Source organism: Entelurus aequoreus, linkage group LG15, assembly GCF_033978785.1.
Source record: "Entelurus aequoreus isolate RoL-2023_Sb linkage group LG15, RoL_Eaeq_v1.1, whole genome shotgun sequence".
Taxonomy (NCBI): Eukaryota; Metazoa; Chordata; class Actinopteri; order Syngnathiformes; family Syngnathidae; genus Entelurus; species Entelurus aequoreus.
Window position 1 is genome coordinate 18,232,016 of NC_084745.1, and position 26,684 is coordinate 18,258,699.

Consider the following 26,684-nt stretch of genomic DNA (forward strand, 5'->3'; position numbering starts at 1 on the left):
TGGACATTCACAGTGACTTTTATCTCCACGACAATACATCGGCGAAGCACTTTAGCTACGGAGCTAACGTGATAGCATCGGGCTTAACTGCAGATAGAAACAAAAGAAATAAACCCCTGACTGGAAGGATAGACAGAAAATCAACAATACTATTAAACCGTGGAACTGTAAATACACGGTTAATGCTTTCCAGCCTGGCGAAGCTTAACAATGCTGTTGCTAATGACGCCATTGAAGCTAACTTAGCAACGGGACCTCACAGAGCTATGCTAAAAACATTAGCTATCCACCTACGCCAGCCAGCCCTCATCTGCTCATCAACACCCGTGCTCACCTGCGTTCCAGCGATCGACGGAGCGACAAAGGACTTCACCCGATCATAGATGCGGTCGGCGGCTAGCGTCGGATAGCGCGTCTGCTATCCAAGTCAAAGTCCTCCTGGTTGTGTTGCTGTAGCCAGCCGCTAATACACCGATCCCACCTAAAGCTTTCTTCTTTGCAGTCTCCATTGTTCATTAAACAAATTGCTAAAGATTCACCAACACAGATGTCCAGAATACTGTGGAATTTTGCGATGAAAACCGAGCTTTTTGTATTGGATACAATGTGTCGGAATACTTCCGTTTCAACGATTGACGTCACGCGCATACGTCATCATACATAGACGTTTTCAACCGGAAGTTTAGCGGGAAATTTAAAATTGCACTTTATAAGTTAACCCGGCCGTATTGGCATGTGTTGCAATGTTAAGATTTCATCATTGATATATAAACTATCAGACTGCGTGGTCGGTAGTAGTGGGTTTCAGTAGGCCTTTAAACTTAAGGATTTTTGTGATTTCTAAACGTTTGTGAGGGCACCGATGTGACTTCTGTGTTTGTGCGCGCGTTGGCCGAGCAGCGGATACAGCACAGTTCAGCATGTTTTGGCTTGTTTACAAAGAGAAAGTGTATCCATCACCCCCTTGTTATGTTTTGTTATTATACAGTGCTTTATAGACCTTTACATTGTGTTCATAGTGCACAACACTTCACTAAAATATGTATTTTTGTCAAGGCTGGAAACCATTATTCATAGTTACATTGTTTCTTATGGGGTAGTTTGCTTCACTCTACAATTTTTTTGATTTACCAGCCCGTTCAAGAACCAATTAGGTTTGTGCATCGAGGTTCCACCGTCGATAGTTTTATTTGATGTATTGTTTGTTAACATGATATTCAAAAATTATTAGAGAAGATTGCATTATTGTGTACTCGCCTCTAATTGGCTAAAATGTCCCAACAGTTAGGGATTATGGCGCCCCCTTGTTGCTCCAGCATGCGTTTAACAGCCTGTATGGACCATGACTGATATGTTCATTGACTACCTTTTTGGGCTGGATTTCCACTGAGCCGGTTTCCGACTTCAGACTGTCCCCTCCATCGCTTTCACTGCCAGGACTGTTTTTACCTACATGCACAATCACATTCAATTATTAAACCCCAAAACAATATTCATCATATCACACGTTGGCGTCAGCTGGAGACGTCTGATTGGCTGAGACTCACTGGTGCGGCTGTGAAGGTCCTCCTGCGAGGTGTCCCCGGAGTGCCCGTCCAAGTCCAGCAGGATCTCTTTGGTGAAGTTGGAGGGGAACATTCCGCTCTTGCCGCCGAGGACTCCCTCCCACCAGCCCTCCTCCACCTGTGCGCAAAATGAAGACAAAACTGGTTACTTTTCATCAGCCAACATTGAAACTTTGTAATGGCGGCCAAGAGGAGAAGAATGCAGATTGACCCTGAGCATAATTTGAGATTTAGGGAGTATTGTATGAAAGGAAACATACGATAGTGCCCGACAATTTTAAAATCCCTTAAAATGAGCCATAAGATAAGCAAAACATTAGAAACAGCTGAATGGTGTTCTACCATCACAATATAGCAAATGGGTCATAAGTAATGGGTCGTACCTCCGCTACGATGTCAATGACGTCCCCTATTTTCAGTTCCAGCTCGTCTTCATGCTGAGGCACGTAGCTGAACGCCGCTTTGCACCGCCGCTTACGGATCTGCTCCCCTGGAGTCAACAGTAATTTCAAAGCTTAGTATGTGCAGCATGTATGATGAAGTTTGGGGGTGGCTGAAGACCCCGGAGACGGACCTTTCTTGCCCGATCTCGTGCTGGGCTCGGACACAGGACTTGCCCGGCCGTTGGAGAGGTCCGATTTGACCGTGCTCGCCTGTCCTCCATCCCTCTTGGCCTCCTTCTTTATCTCCTGCAGGAGCACAGAACGCAGCACGAGTGGTTAGAGCAGGGGTGTCCAAACTACGGCCCACCGAGGTCTTAAATTTGACCCGTGAAATGTCATGAGGTAAAAATAGGGAATCTTGACCCCATACTGAATGCATTCATTTTAAAAGACTGTCTTTAATGCTACCATTCTGTCAGCAGTTAGTGGACATGACAAGTAATTCATCTCAATGACCTTGACTTACACTCGTATTGTGATAATGTGCAGCATTTACGTATATGACCTAGTGTTGTCCCGACACCAATATTTTGGTACCAGTACCACAATTATTTCAATACTTTTCGGTACTTTTCTAAATAAAGGGGACCAAAAAAAATTGCATTATTGACTTTATTTTAACAAAATATCTTACGGTACATGAAACATATGTTTCTTATTGCACGTTTGAATAAAATAGTGAACATACAAGACAACTTGTCTTTTATTAGTAAGTAAGCAAACAAAGGGTCCTAATTTAGCTGCTGACATATGCAGTAACATATTGTATCATTTATCATTCTGTTATTTTGTCAAAATTTACTTGTTCATTTACTTTAAATATCTGCTTACTTTCTCTTTTAACATGTTCTATTTACACTTCTGTTAAAATGTAATAATCACTTATTCTTCTGTTGTTTGATACTTTACATTAGTTTTGGATGATACCCCAAATTTGGGTATCAATCTGATACCAAGTCGTTACAGGCTCATACATTAGTCATATTCAAAGTCCTCATGTGTCCAGGGACATATATCCTGTATCTATAAACAAAATATAAATAAAAAATAAGCAAAATAATATGTTGTGATGCCAAAAAATATCGACGTAATCATAGTAGACAAGATACGCTATTGTACTTGGTATCATTACAGTGGATGTTAGGTGTAGATCCACCAATGGCGTTTGTTTACATTTTGACGCCGGTGAGCTACGGTGTGTAGTGAAGCATGTTTAGCTATTCCTCGTCCTGCAGGGATGATACTTGTAAGAAACATACTTTATTTGTCGCCATGGAGGCGAGGATTAGTGATTTAGAAGTAGCTAAAACACTGCCGAGTGGGGCTGGACTTTAGCCGCTAGCAAGCCAGCCACGTCTTAAAGCATCTCTTCCGGTGGGTGTTTCAGTGTTATAACTTCACCTTTATCGTTAACTTTTAAGCCAAAATGCGTCCGTTCTCCCTTTTCTGTCTACACACTGTGTCTGTATGTAAATACTCCGTGACTGTGCGTTGCCGAACATGCTCGTCTGCTCCTAAACCAGCATTGCACGACGTGACGACGACCGGGGCGCAGCAGACCGGTACTTTTTAGAAGCAGTATAGTACAGAATATGATTCATTAGTATCGCGGTACTATACTAATACTGGTATACCGCACAACCTAATATGACCTAACACAAACAACCTTCCCTAGTCATGGTGCAAAAAAAAAAACTAAAACATCCAAATAACACAAAAAGTCAACACACATGGTCACACATAACACAACCTGCTCACTGAACTTTGTGAATATTACAAAAAGGTCCATTCACCAAAAAAACAAATCTAAATTACACCCATTTAAAACCATTTTGCAATGATTTGCATGATGGGAAAATAACACATAACACATTGAACTTTGTGGACACTATACAACATGTTCCAGCACTATAGATAATCTACAATTACACAAACATAAATCCATTACAGTGCATGATGGGTGATATGCAAAACACTCCAATGTTCGGCGCATTTAAGCTGCTTGATATTTCTGATTGATTACAAAACATTAAAGAGATTGTCACAGAACTAAACACGGAAGGAGTCGAACTTTCACATACTCTTCATATCCAAATTTATAATTTATATGTCCATTATATTATTATATTATGAACACATACCGTATATACAGTAGTGGTCAAAAGTTTACATACACTTGTAAAGAACACAATGTCATGGCTGTCTTGAGTTTCCAATGATTTCTACAGGTATTATAAGAATGTTTTTGTTAAAATAAAGCCAATAATGCCGTTTTTATAGTCCCTTTTATTTGAAAACGTATCGAAATACATTTTGGTGCCTGTACCAAAATATTGGTATCGGGACAACACTACTGTCTTGCAATGTACAAATACCATAATTAGATGTACAGTCGTGGTCAAAAGTTTACATACACTTGTAAAGAACATAATGTCATGGCTGTCTTGAGTTTCCAATAATTTCTACAACTGTTTTTTTTTTGTGATAGAGTGATTGGAGCACATACTTGTTGGTCACAAAAAACATTCATGAAATTTGGTTCCTTTATGAATTTATAATGGTTCTACTGAAAATGTGACCAAATCTGCTGGGTCAAAAGTATACATACAGCAATGTTAATATTTGATTACATGTCCCTTGGCAAGTTTCACTGCAATAAGGCACTTTTGGTAGCCATCCGCAAGCTTCTGGCAAGCTTCTGGTTGAATTTTTGACCACTCCTCTTGACAAAATTGGTGCAGTTCAGCTAAATTTGTTGGTTTTCTGATATGGACTTGTTTCTTCAGCATTGTCCACACCTTTAAGTCAGGACTTTGGGAAGGCCATTCTAAGCCTGATTTAGCCATTCCTTTACCACTTTTGACATGTGTTTGGGGTCATTGTCCTGTTGGAACACCCAACTGCGCCCAAGATCCGGGCTGATGATTTTAGATTGTCCTGAAGAATTTGGAGGTAATCCTCCTTTTTCATTGTCCCATTTACTCTCTGTAAAGCACCAGTTCCATTGGCAGCAAAACAGGCCCAGAGCATAATACTACCACCACCATGCTTGACGGTAGGTATGGTGTTCCTGGGATTAGAGGCCTCACCTTTTCTCCTCCAAACATATTGCTGGGTATTGTGGCCAAACAGCTCCATTTTTGTTTCATCTGACATCACATGGATAAAGATAAAACCTTCTGGAGGAAAGTTCTGTGGTCAGATGAAACAAAAATGTAGCTGTTTTACCTCCAAATTCTTCAGGACAACCTAAAATCATCAGCCCGTAGGTTGGGTCTTGGGCGCAGTTGGGTGTTCCAACAGGACATACGACTGACTGTATGTATAGGCTATATATATATAGTTACTTTACATGCATATGGCTTTCGGTCCTCGACCAAATTTTTTTAGCCCAATGCAGCCCCCAAGTCAAAAAGTTTGGACAACCCTGGATTAGAAGTGAGATAGCAGTCATTTATTGGGGGGAACCAGTTCAATCAGGGACACTGCAGCCTTATTTGCTGTTATGATGTCGCCCTCTAGCGGTGGTTGGCAGGAAAGGCAGCTTTCATAGGCCCTGGCCTGCATGCAACCCAAAGCCAGCAAGCGTCACCAGATGCATCGAGATGAACAAAGAAGGAGACAGGACTACAAAATATGGGCGTAAATGCATGCAGAAGAAGGAGGGAATGGGGCAACTGGAGAAAGTGGACATGACGAGTCACATGTCCCCCCACCATGTTCACCGCGACGTTGTTTCATAAGCCTTGGCCTGTGGCGCAGACAGCCCAGTGAAGCAGACATAGGGTGGCCTGACTCACAGCATCCCAGCCTCACACACACACAGACTCGCATATGGCCTCGTGTAGCAGCATAGGAGCCCTAATGAGAGACAAACACCAAGCTAAACGAAATGTTTCCTAGACAACAACCCCGCTTGGTATATCAGTTAAGGAAAATGTTAGAAGACTAAATTGTACACCTCCATCATACACACACTGCAAAATAAGAGAAATTGCAGAAAATGTAAGAAGAGACTCGTTAAAAAAGGGTCATATTATGATTTTTTTCTACATTTAAAACACTTCCTTGCGGTCTACATAACATGTAATGATGGTTCTTTGGTCAACATTTTTGCATAGATTATGTTTTACAGACCATCTTCAAGTCTCTTCAAGATGCGCCGTTTTGTGGGCGGATTTATTTACGTGCCTCCACTTTGACTGCGTCTTCTGCCCGCCATCTTTGTTGTAGTTTTTAGCACTTCCATAGCGACTCTACTGAGAGATTAAAGTTAAGTTAAAGTTAAAGTAAAGTACCAATGATTGTCACACACACACTAGTTGTGGTGAAATTTGTCCTCTGCATTCGACCCATCCCCTTGATCACCCCCTGGGAGGTGAGGGGAGCAGTGGGCAGCAGCTAAACTAAACTATACGCTACTTTGTATTAAAAAAGGCAACAGCGGAGGATGCATTTGCATAATACTACCATCACCAAGCTTGACGGTAGGCATGAAACAAAAATTTAGCTGTTTAGCCACAATACCCAGCAATATGTTTGGAGGAGAAAAGGTGAGGCCTTTAATCCCAGGAACACCATCCCTACCGTCAAGCATGGTGGTCGTAGTATTATGCTCTGGGCCTGTTTTGCTGCCAATGGAACTGGTGCTTTAAATGGGACAATGAAAAAGGAGGATTACCTCCAAATTCTTAAGGAAAACTTAAAATCATCAGCCCAGAGGTTGGGTCTTGGGCGCAGTTGGGTGTTCCAACGGGACAATGACCCCAAACACACGTCAAAAGTGGTAAAGGAATGGCTAAATCAGGCTAGAATTAAGGTTTTAGAATGACCTTCCCAAAGTCCTGACTTAAACGTGTGGACAATGCTGAAGAAACAAATCCATGTCAGAGAACCAACAAATTTAGCTGAACTGCACCAATTGTGTCAAGAGGAGTGGTCAAAAATTCAACCAGAAGCTTGTGGATGGCTACCAAAAGCGCCTTATTGCAGTGAAACTTGCCAAGGGACATGTAAGCAAATATTAACATTGCTGTATGTATACTTTTGACCCAGCAGATTTGGTCACATTTTTAATAGACCAATAATAAATTCATAAAAGAACCAAACTTCATGAATGTTTTTTGTGACCAACAAGTATGTGCTCCAATCACTCCGTCACAAAAAAATAAGAGTTGTAGAAATTATTGGAAACTAAAGACATTATGTTCTTTACAAGTGTATGTAAACTTTTGATTGCGACTGTATATACATACATTCACAAAATATATACGTATACTATATACATACATTCACAAAATATATACGTATACTATATATATATATATATATATATATATATATATATATATATATATATATATATATATATAGTATGTTTGTATATATATATATATATATATATATATATATATATATATATATATATATATATATATATATACTATGTTTGTATATATATTTTTATTTATTTATATACATACATACATACATACATACATACATACATACATACATACATACATACATACATACATACATACATACATATATATATATATATATATATATATATATATATATATATATATATATATATATATATATATATATATATATATATATATATATATGTGTGTGTGTATGTATCTGAAATTGGTGTACATACAGTAGGGAAGGGGGACCTTCCTTGCTAGATCTTGCGTGAGAGGAAGGTAGGGGGTTAATCATTTTGCAATGCAGTTTGCTGAAAATGATGGAAAGTGCTTCTGTACGTAGCAACCGACTCTGTGGTCAAAGTTGGAATTGCCACAAAACACATTTTCAACACTCTACTGTCGTCACATTTTATGTGTCAGGTAAACCGTGCCGAACGGGGCCATATGAATCCCCTTCCTACTGTATATAGATATTAAATATATGTGTAATGTAATTAAATAGGCTCCGGCCACCACCGCGACCCTGAGATGGATAGATGGACGGATTTGATACCAAAATCACTACACTAACGTAATTTGTTTTTTATTATTAGTTTCTACACCTAATCTGCGATCGCAGTGCTTTAAGTCTGCATATTAATTTAATACCAAGGGAAGTCTGCTAATCATGTAAAAATACAGTACAACCTGCGATAAAGCCATATTTTTGAGGGTAATATGTTATATGGGGATGGGACTTATGCAGAGCCTGAATACACAACAGCAGGTCTCTTTTAAATGAATAAAACAGCAACATTTGTCATTTTTGTCAAAGTCAGGAAATTTAAAAGTCACCAAAAACAGCATTACTCTCAGAAATATTTAATAATAATATAATATAACAATTATAATAAAATAATAATGAGAGAAAATAAAACTAATTCAGCATAGACAGCAAAATGTAACGCCAATAATCTGCCTTTTTTGTTATTCTATTTCCTGTAAAGTGAAACTTTATCCCCCATGAATAAAACATTTGAAAAGATAACATTTTAAAACTATGACTACACTAATTACAGCAGAAATGCAATATGTATCAATTTTTTTTTTAAATGTCTCAATGCTAATTATTTTTTGGTCTGCCAAAGAAGTGAGTGCAGTGTTTGCCAAGCAGGAAGTGCGGCATTCATTGACTCTGCATGCCTTCACACACGCACACACGCACACACACATACATACGCACACACACGCGTCCATTCAGAAAACCTCTTGAACACACAATGAGCATTGGGGAAAAAAATGCTTGGAGTCCACATGTGAGCCCACGCAAAGACCCGCAGCGGCCGTTTGTTAGATTCCAGCTTCCTTTGCTTTTACGAGTAGTCAGGGACACGTGTGATGGATTTATGATGTCTGATGGAATTTATATTTATATATATAAATATATATATATATATAATACATCTGGTAACTTTTAGGAGGGCTTTCAAGAAGAAATGATGAGCTTTAAGTGTAGAGACTAACTACAGTGGGGAAATGGAGACATGAGTGACTTAAAGGAAAGGCAGAAGAAATAAGGAAGACAACACAATCCGTCATAACTGAACAGGAAACATCTGCATGCTGTTGTGTGTGTGTGTGTGCGTGTGCAAAGACCAAGGCCCTTTTAACCGCAATTTCCCTTCACCTCTGACTTGTTTTCCCTGCACCTAAACCAGGTGGACAACACTGACGTGAATGCAGCTCAATGCAGTCGTTTGTGTCCTCCACGCAGAGTCGTGACAACAGGAAGTCGACCACGGCCGCGCGACGAGGCAGCCATGTGAGTCTCATTTGCCGCCATGCTAATGTAGTTCAGATCAGTCACATGGTCTGCAGCACCAACAAGCAAAGCAGTCACGCTGTCTTTCATGGTTGTACGGCAGGGGTCACCAACCTTTTTGAAACCAAGAGCTACTTCTTGGGTACTGATTAATGCGAAGGGCTACCAGTTTGATACACACTTCAATAAATTGCCAGAAATAGCCAATTTGCTCAATTTACCTTTAACTCTATGTTATTATTAATAATTAATGATATTTACACTTAATTGAACGGTTTAAAAGAGGAGAAAACACGAAAAAAATGACAATTACATTTTGAAACATAGTTTATCTCCAATTTTGACTCTTTAAAATTCAAAATTCAACCGAAAAAAAGAAGACAAAAACTAGCTAATTCGAATCTTTTTAAAAAAAATTAAAAAAGAATTCATGGAACATCATTAGTAATTTTTCCTGATTAAGATTAATTTTTAGAATTTTGATGACATGTTTTAAATAGGTTAAAATCCAATCTGCACTTTGTTAGAATATAAAACAAATTGGACCAAGCTATATTTCTAACAAAGACAAATCATTATTTCTTCTAGATTTTCCAGAACAAACATTTTAAAAGAAATTCAAAAGACTTTGAAATAAGATTTCAATTTGATTCTACGGATTTTCTAGATTTGCCAGAATAATTTTTTGGAATTTTAATCATAATAAGTTTGAAGAAATATTTCACAAATATTCTTCGTCGAAAAAACAGAAGCTAAAATGAAGAATTAAATTAAAATGTATTTATTATTCTTTACAATAAAAAAAAATACATTTACTTGAACATTGATTTAAATTGTCAGGAAAGAAGAGGAAGGAATTTAAAAGGTAAAAAGGTATATGTGTTTAAAAATCCTAAAATCATTTTTAAGGTTGTATTTTTTCTCTAAAATTGTCTTTCGGAAAGTTATAAGAAGCAAAGTAAAAAAATTAATGAATTTATTTAAACAAGTGAAGACCAAGTCTTTAAAATATTTTCTTGGATTTTCAAATTCTATTTGAATTTTGTCTCTCTTAGAATTAAAAATGTCGAGCAAAGTGAGACCAGCTTGCTAGTAAATAAATACAATTTAAAAAATAGAGGCAGCTCACTGGTAAGTGCTGCTATTTGAGCTATTTTTAGAACAGGCCAGCGGGCTACTCATCTGGTCCTTACGGGCTACCTGGTGCCCGCGGGCACCGCGTTGGTGACCCCTGTTGTACGGTATAACGCTAATAATCAGTACCAAGCAGTACCGATAAAATACCACAGTACTAATGAATTAAAAACAGTACAATGGTGCTTTTAAAAAAATACCAGTACTTATTTTTTTTTCCTCAACATGTGCACCGCAGTAACAATGCTAGCATACAAGCATGTTAGTCAACACAGCACTTGGGAGCAAAAACAGGGTGAAGACAGAAGTTGGAGAATGGACGTATTTTGGCGTTATACCTACGACAAAGGTGGAGCTCTTAACAGTGAACCGCGGTGCTTTTAAACATAGCATGCGTAGCGGCTCACGCCTCTCCATAGTGTATTAGCTACTTTCTAAATCACTAATCCTCGCCTCCATGGCGACAAATAAACTACCTTTCTTACTAATATCATCGCTTAATAAAGAGGAATAGCTAAACATGCTTCACTACACACCTTAGGAGGATACAATAGCTAAACGCCAACAGCAAGCTAGCGCTCCTGAATGTAAACAAAAGAGTGGGTCTACACAGATATCAATTGTAACGATATGAAGTATAAGTGCCGTATCTAGGCAAAACTATGATTACATCGAGACATTTTTTTTTTATCACCACCAAGTCCTTTTTTTTAATTTCTATTAGGTCTATAAATTCAGGAAATACGTCCCTAGACAAATGGGGATTGTAAATATGACCACTGTATGACCCAGTAACTACTTGGTATCTGATCGATACCCACATTTGTGGTATCACCCAAAACTTACAAACAACAGAAGAATAAGTGATTATTACATTTTAACAGAACTGTAGAAAGAACATGTTAAAACCGAAAGTAAGCAGATATTAACAGTAAACTAGATGAGGCAATTCTTGAAGGAATTGCGTGCGAATGCTCCAATGCTGAATTTGAACTGAAATCCTGGAATTTTTTTAGAATTGTTGAAGTAGCACACAATTCCCAAACAGGCTGAATATTTTGAAGTTGAAGCCGTTTGAATCAGATGAAAAATGTGGGAATTGTGGAACATGGAAAAATGTCCCATTCATTTCAATGGGAATTTCAGGAAAATTTGTGAATTTTGGGAAAAGCTGGATTTTTTTGGAAAATGTTAAAAGACTTGAATGTTCTGAATGAGTTAAAATGGTTGGTGTTGAAAATGTTCAAATTGGTCGAGAAATGTTGAAGTAGTAAAATTTTTAATTGAGAAATGGTATAAGGGAAATCCTGGAATTTCGGGAAAACCGGGAATTTTTCCAGGTTGAAAAATAACTTTGTTTTTTGTACTGATTAAGAGGAATGTTTGGACGGTAGAACGGTTAAAGTGGGAGGAAAAATGTGGAAGGAGTAGTCTCCTGAAAAAAAAAGTGTCAAAAAGGGTTTGAAAAAAGGGGAATTCTGGGAATTCCTGGACATTTTTTAAACTTGGAAAAATAATAGTTTGAATGTCCAGGATGAGTGAAATATGTTGAAGGTGGAATGGTTTGAATCGGTTGAAAAATATGAAAATGGTGGAAGTTTGAAAAATGGCCAATTCATTTTGAATGGGAAAAATGTCCCGGAAACCCTGGAATTCTGGGAAATCTGCACATTTTTGGAATTTGTCAAGGGAAAGCCCGCAAGTCCCGAATTGGCTGAACAGTTTGAAGTTGGAACGGATTGAATTGTGTGAAAAATGTGGAAGGTAGAGAGCGCCAAAATCTGGAGAATAAGAAGAAGTGTAATGGATAGATTAATTTTGGTGTACAAAACCATATGTACAATGAAAAAATACATTAATAATCCATTTTCTACATAATAATAGAATGAGAAATGACACAATATGTTACTGCACACGTCAGCAGCCAAATTAGGAGACTTTGTTTGATTACTTACTACTAAAAGTGATGTTTTTTTAGTGTGTTCACTATGTTATTTAATGCCAAAATTGTTCTTTGATCGCAATAAGAAACGTATGTTTAAAGTATTATAAGAATGTTTTTGTTAAAATAAAGCCAATAATGCCGTTTTTATGGTCCCTTTTATTTAGAAAAGTATCAAAATACATTTTGGTGCCGGTACCAAAATATTGGTATCGGCACAACACTACTGTCTTGCAATGTACAAATACTACAATTAGATGTACAGTCGTGGTCAAAAGTTCACATCCACTTGTAAAGAACATAATGTCATGGCTGTCTTGAGTTTCCAATAAATTCTACAACTCTTATTTTTTTGTGATAGAGTGATTGGAGCACATACTAGTTGGTCAAAAAAAACATTCATGAAGTTTGGTTCTTTTATGAATTTATTATGGGTCTACTGAAAATGTGACCAAATCTGCTGGGTCAAAAGTATACGTACAGCAATGTTAATATTTGGTTACATGTCCCTTGGCAAGTTTCACTGCAATAAGGCGCTTTTGGTAGCCATCCACAAACTTCTGGTTGAATTTTTGACCACTCCTCTTGACAAAATTGGTGCAGTTCAGCTAAATTTGTTGGTTTTCTGACATGGACTTGTTTCTTCAGCATTGTCCACATGTTTAAGTCAGGACTTTGGGAAGGCCATTCTAAAACCTTAATTCTAGCCTGATTTAGCCATTCCTTTACCACTTTTGACGTGTGTTTGGGGTCATTGTCCTGTTGGAACACCCAACTGCGCCCAAGACCCAACCTCCGGGCTGATGATTTTAGGTTGTCCTGAATAATTTGGAGGTAATCCTCCTTTTTCATTGTCCCATTTACTCTCTGTAAAGCACCAGTTCCATTGGCAGCAAAACAGGCCCAGAGCATAATACTACCACCACCATGCTTGACGGTAGGAATTGGTGTTCCTGGGATTAAAGGCCTCACTTTTTCTCCTCCAAACATATTGCTGGGTATTGTGGCCAAACAGCTCAATTTTTGTTTCATCTGACATCACATGGACAAAGATAAGACCTTCTGGAGGAAAGTTCTGTGGTCAGATGAAACAAAAATGTAGCCATTTTCAGTAGACCCATAATAAATTCAAAAAAGAACCAAACTTCATGAAAGTTTTTTGTGAACAACAAGTATGTGCTCCAATCACTCTATCACAAAATAATAAGAGTTGTAGAAATGATTGGAAACTCAAGACAGCCATGACATTATGTTCTTTACAGGTGTATGTCAACGTTTAACCACGACTGTATGTACGTCGTTTTGACTCAAAGTGCCGACTTTATACTTTACCGCATGTCGGTGTTAGTCAACAAATTATCTGCTGTGGATTGCATCACTTCCTGTGGCCCTTGTGACCTGATTGTGGACATCCCCCTCTCCCTCTAAACAGACATTCCTATAACTGCAGTCTTGTGACAAACTAGTCAGTAGTCTCACACACACAGACACACACGCACACACACGCACACACGCACACACACACACACACACACACACACACACACACACACACACATGGCTGTTGATAGTGTGACGGCAGCAACTGGAACACTCAAAATGCGAAGATCATTGCGTCACAGGCCGCCGCACTTCCTGTCGACGACGCACTTCCCTCTTCTCCCCGCACACACGCAAACACACACGTCGTCACCTTCGAGGCGACTTGAGCGAAGCGTATACTCACCCGCACAAAGTTGTCGGGGAACAGCCCCCGCCGGCCGCCCAGCTCGCCCTCCCACCATCCTCCGTCGTCTCGCCGTATGTTCACGACGACGTCGCCCACGTTCAGGCTCAACTCGTCGTCCTGCTGGGCCTCATAGTCGAACTCCACCACGGCCTCCACTGCCAGAGAGGATGGTTGTTGTGAAAAGGTCAAACAGTGCGGCTCCACAAATATATCATAATACTAATGAGATATTTTGGGAATTTTTACATAAAATATCCTGGCTTCTGCTGGCTTAGAGCACGAAATGTATCCTTGTTTCATAGTGTAGAATAGATTAATACAAAATGGCCGCCAGATTGTTCTGTCTTGTAAACAAACTACAACCTCGTGTAAAAAATGCTTGTTAAGTGTAGCTAGCTAGTTAAAGGGCAACTGCTATTTTTGGGGGATCATTTACAATCATTATGTAAGATAAGAACACATTTTTCTTTTTGAAGTATGGAAGTACACTGCAAAAACTGAAATCTAAGTAAGATTAAATATCTCAAATAAGGGTGATATTTGCTTATTTTCTGTCTGATAAGATTTTATGTTAGAGAGTATTATTTGTTTTAAGGGTTTTGGTCCTAAATTATCTCAGTAAGATATTACAGCTTGTAGCTGAGATTGTATGACCTATATTGAGTAAAACATGCTTGAAACTAGAATATCAACTGTTGCAAAGCTGTGTCATCAACACTCACAGGTATAAAACTACTTTTTTAAAGTAATAATTTCTTACTTCAAGCATGAAAAAACAAATCAAGATGCCAAGCGCATATCATTATGTCAAGATAATGGCACTAGCATTTAATTAATTTAAGAATATTTTTCAACATATTGAGCAAAAAGGTCTCATTTTTTTTCTACCAAGAAAAGTGCACTTGTTATTAGTGAGAATATACTTATTTTAAGGTATTTTTGGGTTCATTGAGGTTAGCTAATTTGACTTGTTTTGGAAAGTCTTGACAAACCGAATTTTCTTGTTCTTATTGGCAGATAATTTTGCTTAGTTAAAATGAAATACCCCTTATTTCTGATTTTTTTTTTCTTGTTTTTGAACACTGACTTTTTGCAGTGTATGAGGTGGCTAACAATGCAGCTAATGGCAGTATACACTCTTGCACTCATAAACATCCAAAAACCGCCAACAATACTCCATTTACATGTCGTGACCTGATTATTAACCAAGTGTTAGTAATATTGTTATTATAAGCACTAACGCAGACAAACTATTTTTAGCGGCGCCGTGATCACAGAGAGCTAACTAGCTTATGCTGCTATATTGACATACTGAGCTGCTGCATCGCCTCGGAGTTGGTAGACCTTTATTCTAGATTAAAAATCATGCTTCTCACCTGGCTAGTAGAAGGTTGTGGACATAAACCGAGAAGTTGGTCAACTTTGACAACTAACTTGGACTCGGAGATGGTGAGAAAGACACAAAAAGAGGCTCGTTTTCCGCACCATGAATTGATTAACGTGGACCCCGGCTTAAACAAGTTGAAAAACGTATTCGGATGTTACCATTTAGTGGTCAATTGTACTGTGCAATCTACTAATACAAGTTTCAATCAATCAATCAAACCGTTTTTCAACCCTTTATGTGCATCAGTCGGCATCCCAGTGAGAGCAGACATTGTACATTAAATTGTACTATGTTCGTAGTTTGTATATCTTGTTTAGCACTTAGCAATACTGATACAGGATGCTCAGTGTTTCACTAAAGCTGGATCTGTTTAGCACACAGTTTCTATCAATCAATCAATCACAGTTTGTTTGTATAGCCCAGGGGTCAGCAACTTGCGGCTCTTGAGCGCCACCCTAGTGGCTCCCTGGAGCATTTTTAAAAAAGGATTGAAAATGGAAAAACATGGGGGGAAAATATTTGTTTTTGTTTGAGGACAAACATGACACAAACCTTCCCAATTGTTAGAAAGCCCACTGTTTAATATGTTTGATATGAGTATTTGGTGAACATACATCGTTTTGTCCTACTAATTTCGGCGGTTCTTGAACTCACCATAGTGTGGACTGTGACGCAAGAGTTTGTTTACATGTAAAATCTTCCACTTCGTCTTTGTCTCATTTTGTCCACCAAAAGTTTCATGCTGTGCGTGAATGCACAAAAGTGCGCTTTGTTGATGTTATCGACTTGTTGGAGTGTTAATCAGGCTATTTAGGCTAGCTGTATGTACATATTGCATCATTATGCCTCATGTGTCGGTATATTTGAGGTAATTTAATTACCTTTACTTTGATCCTCTTTGTATATAATTTAGGTTTGCATGTCTCATGACATTATCTGTATGTAATATTGGCTGCATTTCTAAAAGTTGTTTGTGTGCCATGTTGTTCCAGACCACAGGAAACATTACCCAGCTTACAAAGATTGTAATAAATCTATTAAAAGAAGACATTTCCTTTAACTTGGACACCCACATCTATATTTGGTCATTAAAAGCCAGTCATTTCCATGAGTTATCTCACCTTCTGAGTAGCATCTGATTTACTAATGGTTTCTAATGTTGTAAAAATGTGTAGAATAAATATTACATTTCAACATTTCTGTCAACAAAGATTTGCTTCAGCCTGCGACACATAGTCATTTTGATAGTAGGCTATTATAGCTAATATGGACACTTACATCATGTATTGCCTTCATTTTAACACTTATATACGGCTTTTCATTTTTTGCGGCTCCAGACAGATTTGTTTTTTGTATTTTTGATCCAATATGGCTCTTTCAACGTTTTGGGTTGCCGATCCCTGGTATAGCCCTTAATCACAAGTGCCTCAAAGGGCTTCGCAAACCACAACAACATCCGGGCAAGGAAAAACTCCTAAAGACAGGCAAGAACTAGAGCCTCTAAAACTTCAAGATCATCCTCTGAATTCTCAAGGCTCAAAAATTAAAGGTTTTGAATGTTCAAATGTCCCAAAGTAGTTTTTGTTGTCACTCATGAAGTCTGCCATGATTAGTAATGTTGTTGTCGAAGGGAAAAGCGAACGTTTTGATCCGTTTGTGAAATGAATACACCGCCTAATGCCTAAAATTAGCAAAATACGTAAATATTACAAGTTATTATGAATGTGCTTAGTACTACATTACATATATACTTTAGTGTGTATATAAAACGTTGATGGAGGCTTTCAGATGTTTTTAGAGTGCTTTTTAGAACGACTCCTATCAAGTTAGAACGCATTCAAAAAAGAAAACCAAACATGTGCTTGTCTTACATAAAAAAAAGTGCAGTTCCCATCTAACCTACCTAATGTGAGCTGCCCAGATTGACTGATGGACGGACGGACTGATTGATTAGCATCGTTGTCGTTTTAGTCACAAGACAAGATGGCTGCCAGATTGCTCCTGTAAACAGACCAAGCTGTACACTGCAAAAACTGAAATCTAAGTAAGATTAAATGTCCCAAATAAGGGTGATATTTGCTTATTTTCTGTCTGATAAGATAATTCTTCTCACTAAGCAGATTGTATGTTAGAGTCTTTTACTTGTTTTAAGGGTTTGGGTCCTAAATTATCTCAGTAAGATATTACAGCTTGTTGCTGAGATTTTATGACCTAAATGTCGTAAAACATGCTTGAAACTAGAATATCAACTGTTGCAAAGCTGTGTCATCAACACTCACAAGTATAGAACTGCTTTTTCAAAGTAATAATTTCTTATTTCAAGCATGAACAAAAAAATCATGATTTTGACACAATTGTGTCTCATAATTAAAACAATGAAATGAAGAGAAAATGTGTACTCATATAGTAGTACAGTTGGCACAGTACAGTAAACTGACAGTTAATATTTAAACATTGAACATGTGACGTTTCAAACTATTTTGAACAGAAATAGTTCATGCACATTCAGGTAAATTCTTCAAAATTACAATAAAAACAAACTTGGCTGGGGGCCGGGCTGTGTATATATATATATATATATATATATATATATATATATATATATATATATATATATATATATATATATATATATATATATACATATATATACACTACAGTTCAAAAGTTTGGGGTCACATTGAAATGTCCTTATTTTTGAAGGAAAAGCACTGTACTTTTCAATGAAGATAACTTTAAACTAGTCTTAACTTTAAAGAAATACACTCTATACATTGCTAATGTGGTAAATGACTATTCTAGCTGCAAATGTCTGGTTTTTGGTGCAATATCTACACAGGTGTTTAGAGGCCCATTTCCATCAACTATCACTCCAGTGTTCTAATGGTACAATGTGTTTGCTCATTGGCTCAGAAGGCTAATTGATGATTAGAAAACCCTTGTGCAATCATGTTCACACATCTGAAAACAGTTTAGCTCGTTACAGAAGCTACAAAACTGACCTTCCTTTCAGCAGATTGAGTTTCTGGAGCATCACATTTGTGGGGTCAATTAAACGCTCAAAATGGCCAGAAAAAGAGAACTTTCATCTGAAACTCGACAGTCTATTCTTGTTCTTAGAAATGAAGGCTATTCCACAGAATTGTTTGGGTGACCCCAAACGTTTGAACGGTAGTGTATATATATATATATACATATTCCTTGCGCACTAATTGACTGAAAGAGCGCGCACTTGCTGCGGCGCGAGCGCAATGATGTCACGTTATCGATGGGAAAATGCATTTTTAGACAATATAATTTGCCTGAGCGGCTAGGAGACCCCGAGAGTAACAAACGGTTGCCTTGTTGCCTTTCCATTAAGAACAATAAACTAGTTTTTAGTGTAAGTTTGCTGGTTTCAAGAAATGTAATGCCGAGCACATATCATAATGTCAAGATAATGGCACCAGCATGTACTTAATTTAAGAGTATTTTTCAACATATTGAGAAAAAAGGTCTCATATTTTTTTTTCTATCAAGAAAAGTGCACTGTGTGTATACTTATTTTAAGGTATTTTTGGGTTCATTGAGGTTAGCTAATTTTACTTGTTTTGGAAAGTCTTGACAAGCAAAATTTTCTTGTTCTACTGGCAGATAATTTTCCTTAGTTCAAGTAAAATACCCCAAATTTTTTTCTTGTTTTTCTTGTTTTTGAACACTGACTTTTTGCAGTGTACTCTATTTACATATAGATCTCCTCGAAATGCCAGATAATGTTCGTTGAGGCCTCTTTTTAAAAATCCTGTCTGGATTGAAGGGAACAAAATGTAATAAACTATTTCAAATATAAGTGTACCTCCGTCAAGCTAACAAGTAACCTGTCTAATCTAAGCTAGCTAGTAGTTAGACATAGTCACTTAGTCTGTTCTTGTCTCTGCCGGTGGTGTGGTGTTGAGATGGTGTTTTTCTTTAGTTTTTTGTTAATGCATGGTGCAGTCGCCTGTGCACATTATGTGTCATTTATTGCTCATTTTTGTTTTTTCGTTGCATTTTACATTTGTAGCTGTATGTAAAAATGGCGCAGCTGAAGTGGCAACTGGTTGCATCAGCTCTGTTCTTTTCAATATGTTTTATGTCATTTGTGTTTTTTAACTTATTTTTGATGGACTTTTTTAATCTGAACTGCAACCACGTAATTTCTCCATTGTGGCTTTGTTAAAGTCCATCCTATCCTATCCTAGTTAGATGGCTATAGATAGATGGATGGACTTTAGAATTAGATTTTAGCATCGTTGTCAAATGTCGTCTTGAGTTTCTACCACTAACCAAAAATGGCCAAAAAAACGTTGCTCATAATACACTTTATCAGTCAAAAATTGTCACGACGTGGACTATGGGGGGTTTGTTGTCCCGAGATGCAAGAGAAGTTGGAGTGGACATGGCGTGAAGGTAAATACATATTTATTCCGACTATAAAAAGAGTGAACAAAAAGCGCGCACAAGGCGGAGATAAAACTTGGCTATGAACAAAAACTTACACTTAACGAAGACTAAGGACATGAAACAAAAGAACTGCTAAACGTGACATGAATAAACAAAACTTACTTGGAACAAGCATGGAACAATGGCATGGAAGAATAGCATGATTGACAAGGGTAACAGAAGCAATGTCGCCAGGACGACCAACAGAAAAAGACAGGCTTAAATAACAGTGACATGATTAGTGACAGGTGCGTGAATCAAAATGTGCAATAGGTGAAGCTAATGGGTAACCATGGTGACCAAACAAGGGAGCGTAAACATGAACTAAGAGTCTTAAACAACCAAACAGGACATAACTTAAACAAAACATGATCACAGACATGACAAAAATCTCTTTTACTTTAATATTAACCACCAAAATAAAACACTGCACAAGAAAACACACAAATAATTGTCTTACGTATCACATTCCTTTGCACACATATACAAAAAGGCTTGATCCTTGTCTCGGGAGAGGGGGGTTTAGTGGTGTGGTAACCATGGAAACAACCGTGTAAACGGATGGCTATGACTCACTCTCATAAAATGATCCCTCACGCACACAAAATGCGGTGTATTTTTGACATAAACATATGCAAAGTCTCCTGTCAAGTGAATGCAAAAATGCCTCTAAGTGAAAATGAACTTTTGCATGGAGTTGCTGCAGATGTTCATTTATGGGAAGCGGCGCGGCGTGGATTATTGATGGGTCACGACGCAACCATTTACAAAAGTAAAGCGGCAGGAAAAATCGGTTGAAAGCCCCATGGGCCTGTTCAGAGCGAACGTGACCGCTGACCCCGACTTGGTTCAGATTTGATTCATTATGAACACAGAAGAGTGAGGTCGCCCGCAGACAAGACAGAACTCCCACTCGATCGGCGGAGAAGCGGGAAGAGACGAGCCGCAGTGTCCCGTGAATAGCTGCACTGGGTTCGTTCGGGATAACTCGCACAGACACACACACTGCATGCTGACGTGTGCGTTTTGGCTGCAGCCAGTCGCCGAACACGTTCAGAGCGTGTTTTCACAGTCGGAGGAACCGGGGGGGGGAATCAAACCCACTCAAAATGTGTGGATCCGACTTCCGCAGCTTCACCCACTCGAAGCTCATCGTTCTGATTTTCAACGCAGATGCCGCATTGTTGCAAATCCGAGCTTCCCACAAGGAATATGGCATTAGAAAATAAACTAAAAGGAAAGAGATTATTATGGGCCTGCTGCAATGCCAGCGCCCATTCACATGCTGCAGCAGTGAATGGGCGCTTGCAATGCAAGCAGCCCATATTATCATTGCTCATACTTCAAACTTTATTATTCTCGTTCCGCACGTTTCGCTTGCACTTAATACGAGACAAACCGACTAGCGAACCCCCACATATGTTATACCATCGGGAAGGGGCTGCTCGCGCAGATGGCGGTACTTTAAATTGGGACCATTTCGTGTTACCATGGAAACGCTATTCACGAATAAATGAAAAAAATGGGCCACTAAAATGGGTACGCACCTTTATAATGGCGGATATTCCCAGAAGAACGCTCCAAAAAGGCAAGATTACCTCCGTTTGAAGGGCAGCCATACTTTCACGCAGCACTCTATGCGACACTTGTTAATTGTTAGCAAGTTAACGTTAGCAAACTAGCATGTTACCATTAGCTTGCAAAATTTTTGAGCTACTTTTGCTACTGTTTAGCCCAGAGTCATATGTGGTATGTGACACTTGTTAACTGTTAGCATGCAAACGATAGCATGCTAGCAAGCTAACTTTTTCATCTATTTTTACACTTTTTTTTTCTATTTCCGCAGCCATTCACCTTTGAGTCGTATAACTTGGACGGCACGGTTGGGAGAGTGGCCGTGCCAGCAACCTGAGGGTTCCTGGTTCGATCCCCATCTGCTACCAACCTAGTCACGTCCGTTGTGTCCTTGAGCAAGACACTTCACCTTTGCTCCTGATGGGTCGTGGTTAGGGCCTTGCATGGCAGCTCCCGCCATCAGTGTGTGAATGTGTGTGTGAATGGGTGAATGTGGAAATAGTGTCAAAGCGCTTTAAGTACCTTGAAGGTAGAAAAGCGCCATACAAGTATATCCCATTTTCCATTTACCATAACTCGGTATGTGAAGCATGCTGACTGTTATCATGCTATCGTTAGCACACATGCTAAGTGTTAGCATTTCTATGCAAACATGCTACTGTTTTAGGCTAGCTCTGTAGCTCTCTTTGTACAGTTACACCTAAAACTCACAGATTCAGACACTCGGCACCATCTAATAAGTACCGTATTTTTCGGACTATAAGTCGCAGTTTTTTTCATAGTTTGGCCGGGAGTGCAACTTATACTCAGGAGCGACTTATGTGTGAAATTATTAACACATTACCGTAAAATATCAAATAATATTATTTAGCTCATTCACGTAAGAGACCAGACGTATAAGATTTCATGGGATTTAGCGATTAGGAGTGACAGATTGTTTGGTAAACGTATAGCATGTTCTATATGTTATAGTTATTTGAATGACTCTTACCATCATATGTTACGTTAACATACCAGGCACGTTCTCAGTTGGTTATTTATGCGTCATATGGTAGAAAATGGATGGATGGATAACGTACACTTATTCAGCCTGTTGTTCACTATTCTTTATTTATTTTAAATTGCCTTTCAAATGTCTATTCTTGGTGTTGGGTTTTATCAAATACATTTCCCCAAAAAATGCGACTTTTACTCCAGTGCGACTTATATATGTTTTTTTCCTTCTTTATTATGCATTTTTGGCCAGTGCGACTTATACTCCGGAGCGACTTATAGTCCGAAAAATACGGTTTGGCGGCTTCCGGCGACCCCCGGCCAGAGGTCCAGGGGCAGGGCACAGATAGCAGGCCCATCAAAATTTTTGCGGGAATTTTCTAGTTTAACATGTGCTTCATTTTTCAAGGCTGCATCGACACATTCCAGGGACTTGGGGCAAAAGTGTGCTTGAGGACCCCCAATGTACATTTCCTGGCGTGTTTTTGTGCGCATCCTGTCACTTTCAGGTTAGCGATAGCCCCAATTTCGCCAGGAAGTTTGCCAGTTTGGTACTACATCAGCCCACTTTAACACCAGGCTGTAGCTGTGTTTCGATGGGACTAGATGACGTTTTTGTAGAGTTTTTATGCAAAACTATTCAGGTAAAAGTTACAATGTTTCCCGCTAATAAATCTTAAGAAAAAAAATACATCAATCTACCCCCATTTCACCAGGAGGTACACATTTGTGAACACATTACCATGATAATGCCTGTAAGTGCATGCCAGGCCTCTAGTTGCAACATTATGCTGAGTTGACGTTGGGGTTTCCAAGAAGTAACAGGTTTGATTCCATCACGTGACTTGTGAACGGAATTAGAGGAAGTGGTGGGCCACCAAACCAATAAAACTACTGTGCAGCGATACGATCGGAGTATGCAAGGGGCCTAGATCTTATTATTAAAAGCAGACATAAGCACAACATTTACACACTGTTTACACAAAAACGGTTCAGTTTAGAGTTACAGTTTACATATGTTTCTGGTTTTACGCTTTAAAATATTTTACAAAAAAATGTTTTTTTTATCACTTGTATCCTGTTTTACGAGAACATACTTTTGTGAGCTGGACATTGTTTGTTTACATTTTGCTTGCATTACATACAGTATTTGTTAAGCCATAAAGCCCCTATTCTACCAGGAAGTACATTTTTGGCACCAAATTACACCCATTGAAAACACTGTAATGTGCATGCCAGGCCACTAGTTGGCAATGTCAGTTTGAAGCAACATTGTGCTCGGTCGACATGGGTGTTTTAATGAAGTAAAACGGTTTTGAGTGCTTACACAGAAACTGTTCAGTTAATACGTTTGTGTATTCAGGCTTTAAAAAAGTAAAAAAAAATTTTTTTTTTAAATCAATTGTAGCCCATATTTTACAAGGAAATGTTTTTTGAGAGAGATAGTTTTTTTGTGTTTACATTTTGATTACATACCGTAATTGTGAATCCATTAAGCCCCAGGAAAACCAGGAAGTATTGGTACCAAATGCTGTTATATTCATGCCAGGCAATATCGCTTTAAAACAACACCATGCTGCGTTAAATGTGGGTTTTCAGGCCCCAAAACCTTTTAAAATGACTTTTTAAAAATCAACTTCACCAATGTTCCACCAGGAAGTACTATATTAGCTCACTGAAAAGTGATGCAGTGGTCATGCCAGGGCACTAGATGGTGATATCTCTTTAAAGTCACACTATGCTACCGGGGCTGTTGCTGTTTTTATAAGGTAAAACTGCAGTTTTCAGGGTTTACGCGGAAACTTTCTGTTAAAAGTCAGACTTTGAGAATGTCTGCGTTTGTAGGGTCCATGCTGGGTAAATAAATAACATTTGTACGAGTTTCTATTAGGGTTGTACGGTACCGGTATTAGTATAGTACTGCAATACTAATTAATCATATTCGGTACTGTACAGCCTCTGAAAAGTACCGGTCCGCCACCCCCTCTAGTCGATACTACTATGATTACGTAGATATTTACGGGAATTACGTCGTTTTTTTTAAAATGTGTATTATGTTTATAAACTCAGTAAATATGTCCCTGGACACATGAGGACTTTGAATATGACCAATGTATGATCCTGTAACGACTTGGTATCGGATTGATACTCAAATTTGTGGTATCATCCAAAACTCATGTAAAGCATCCAAACAACAGAAGAATAAGTGATTATTACATTTTAACAGAAGTGTAGATAAAACATGTTAAAAGAGAAAGTAAGCAGATATTACCTGTAAATGAACAAGTAGATTAATAATTCATTTTCTACCACTTGTCCTTAATAATTTTTGACAAAATAATAGAATGATAAAGGACACAATATGTTACTGCATATGTCAGCGGACTAAATTAGGAGCCTTTGTTTGCTTACTTACTAATAAAAGACAAGTTGTCTAGTATGTTCACTATTTTATTTAAGGACAAACTTGCAATAATAAACATATGTTTAATGTACCCTAAGATTTTCTTTATAAAATAAAGACAATAATGCAATTTTTTGTGGTCCCCTTTATTTAGAAAAGTACCAAAAAGTATCAAAATAATTTATATTGGTATCGGGACAACACTAATACATTGTAAGGTTTCCTTATGAGTTGCAAACAATTGAATAAAAACAATTATGGACTCCTTCACGTAGATTATAGTTGAGACGTTTTTTTGTGGTCCCCTTTATTTAGAAAAGTATCGAAATAATTTTGGTACCGCTACCAAAATATTGCTATCGGGACAACACTAGTTTCTATGGTAAATGACCCCTATATTTTTGATAGTGCGGTCCCTCACTAGTTTTTTTACATCCTGACAAGCCCAGCTGTATAGCGTTTGTCACTGCAACAAAAAAACAAACTATATTTGTCACCATTAAGTCGAGAAAAAAAGTAATTTTAAACATCAAACAGGCTCCTCTTTCTGTAATGGCATTGATGACATAATTGGCGATTTAGCAATCGATGACTCGGTCATCAGCCCTGCTCTGCACCCTGGGGACGCGCCTAATGAGGAATGTCACAGCCAGGCCTGTGTCATCCACAACACAACACACGCACACACACACACACACACACACACACACACACACACACACACACACACACACACACACAGAGTGAATGCAAACGTGTCAACATCTGCAACTCATCATCCCGTGAATACCTCACGCATGCAGGCGCCTCTCATTTTGCTTTAAATAAAGCATGGCGGAAAAACATACGATTGTGTGCACACACACACAACACACATCGCAGCACCCATAGGTGGGGAGGAAGCACCCAGATGGGTAGGGGGGGGGGGGTTCTGCAAGGAGAAGGGGGTGTTGTTTAAATAGGTGGAAAATGGTGCACCTCACCCATTTATGTCTCCTCGGTGCTCCTCTATACGTTCGCTCGGTGCCGTGGAAAAGGCGATCGGTTCAGGTATTCTCGCGGCTTTGTTGAGCACCGATCCACGCAGCCTCCTTCTTCCCCCCCAGCCTCTACCAGAGATCCGCTACAGCGGGAGGAGCGTCACATGAAACCATATTCCTCCTTCCTCTTTTTTTTTTCTTTTTTTTTCTCCCACCCCACGCCAACGTACCACAGAGGACGCAGAGCGCGCGGCCGAAAACGGGAAGCTGGCGTTGTCTATTGTGGTGCCTTCGCGTACCATCCGAAACCACAGCTTTCCAACAATTATCATACTTTTTTTTTTTTAATGTCGATCAATAAACGTTATCATTACATTATTAGCGCGATTGGAAGGAACTAGAGGTAGGGGTAAATACAAGCCATATACCAAAATATGGCCTTATTACAATAACCACAGTACAATAATTATAAAATGAGTGATAAAAAACAACTGTTGTAGACTACACTAAATCGTGGTACTTGACTTATTTAGCCACTCAACAGGTTTTATAACCCGTTGTCATTGTGACGCGGCACTCCACTGCTAACTACAAGCAAAATAAACAGCGCCCTCTGCTGTCACACTCACACAAAAGCCCCCCTAAAGGCAAAGTACTTTCTTGATCCCTTGGCAGGAAATGACTTTGCTTCAACAGCCACATTTTACAGAGCGTGTAAAAAGGACAAAGGAATAATACAACAAATTAAGTGCTATATATATACATATATATATATATATATATATATATATATATATATATATATATATATATATATATATATATATATATA

The 26,684-nt window shown here is 38.5% G+C and overlaps 1 protein-coding gene across 3 annotated transcripts in view; it reads right to left on the reverse strand.

Moving 5' to 3' along the window:
* Positions 1 to 26,219, reverse strand: part of sh3kbp1 (SH3-domain kinase binding protein 1) — a 54,607-nt gene extending 28,388 nt beyond the window's left edge. For 2 of the 3 annotated variants that reach the window (XM_062020937.1, XM_062020934.1), the window contains exons 1-6: positions 25,856 to 26,073; positions 14,050 to 14,207; positions 2,140 to 2,254; positions 1,949 to 2,055; positions 1,548 to 1,683; positions 1,367 to 1,449 (exon numbers count right to left, since the gene is read on the reverse strand). In XM_062020937.1, the coding sequence (XP_061876921.1) occupies positions 1,367 to 1,449; positions 1,548 to 1,683; positions 1,949 to 2,055; positions 2,140 to 2,254; positions 14,050 to 14,207; positions 25,856 to 25,859 (603 nt within the window). In that variant the 5' untranslated portion in view covers positions 25,860 to 26,073. The other variant, XM_062020936.1, reaches the window with a different exon arrangement.
* Positions 26,220 to 26,684: the final 465 nt, after the last annotated feature.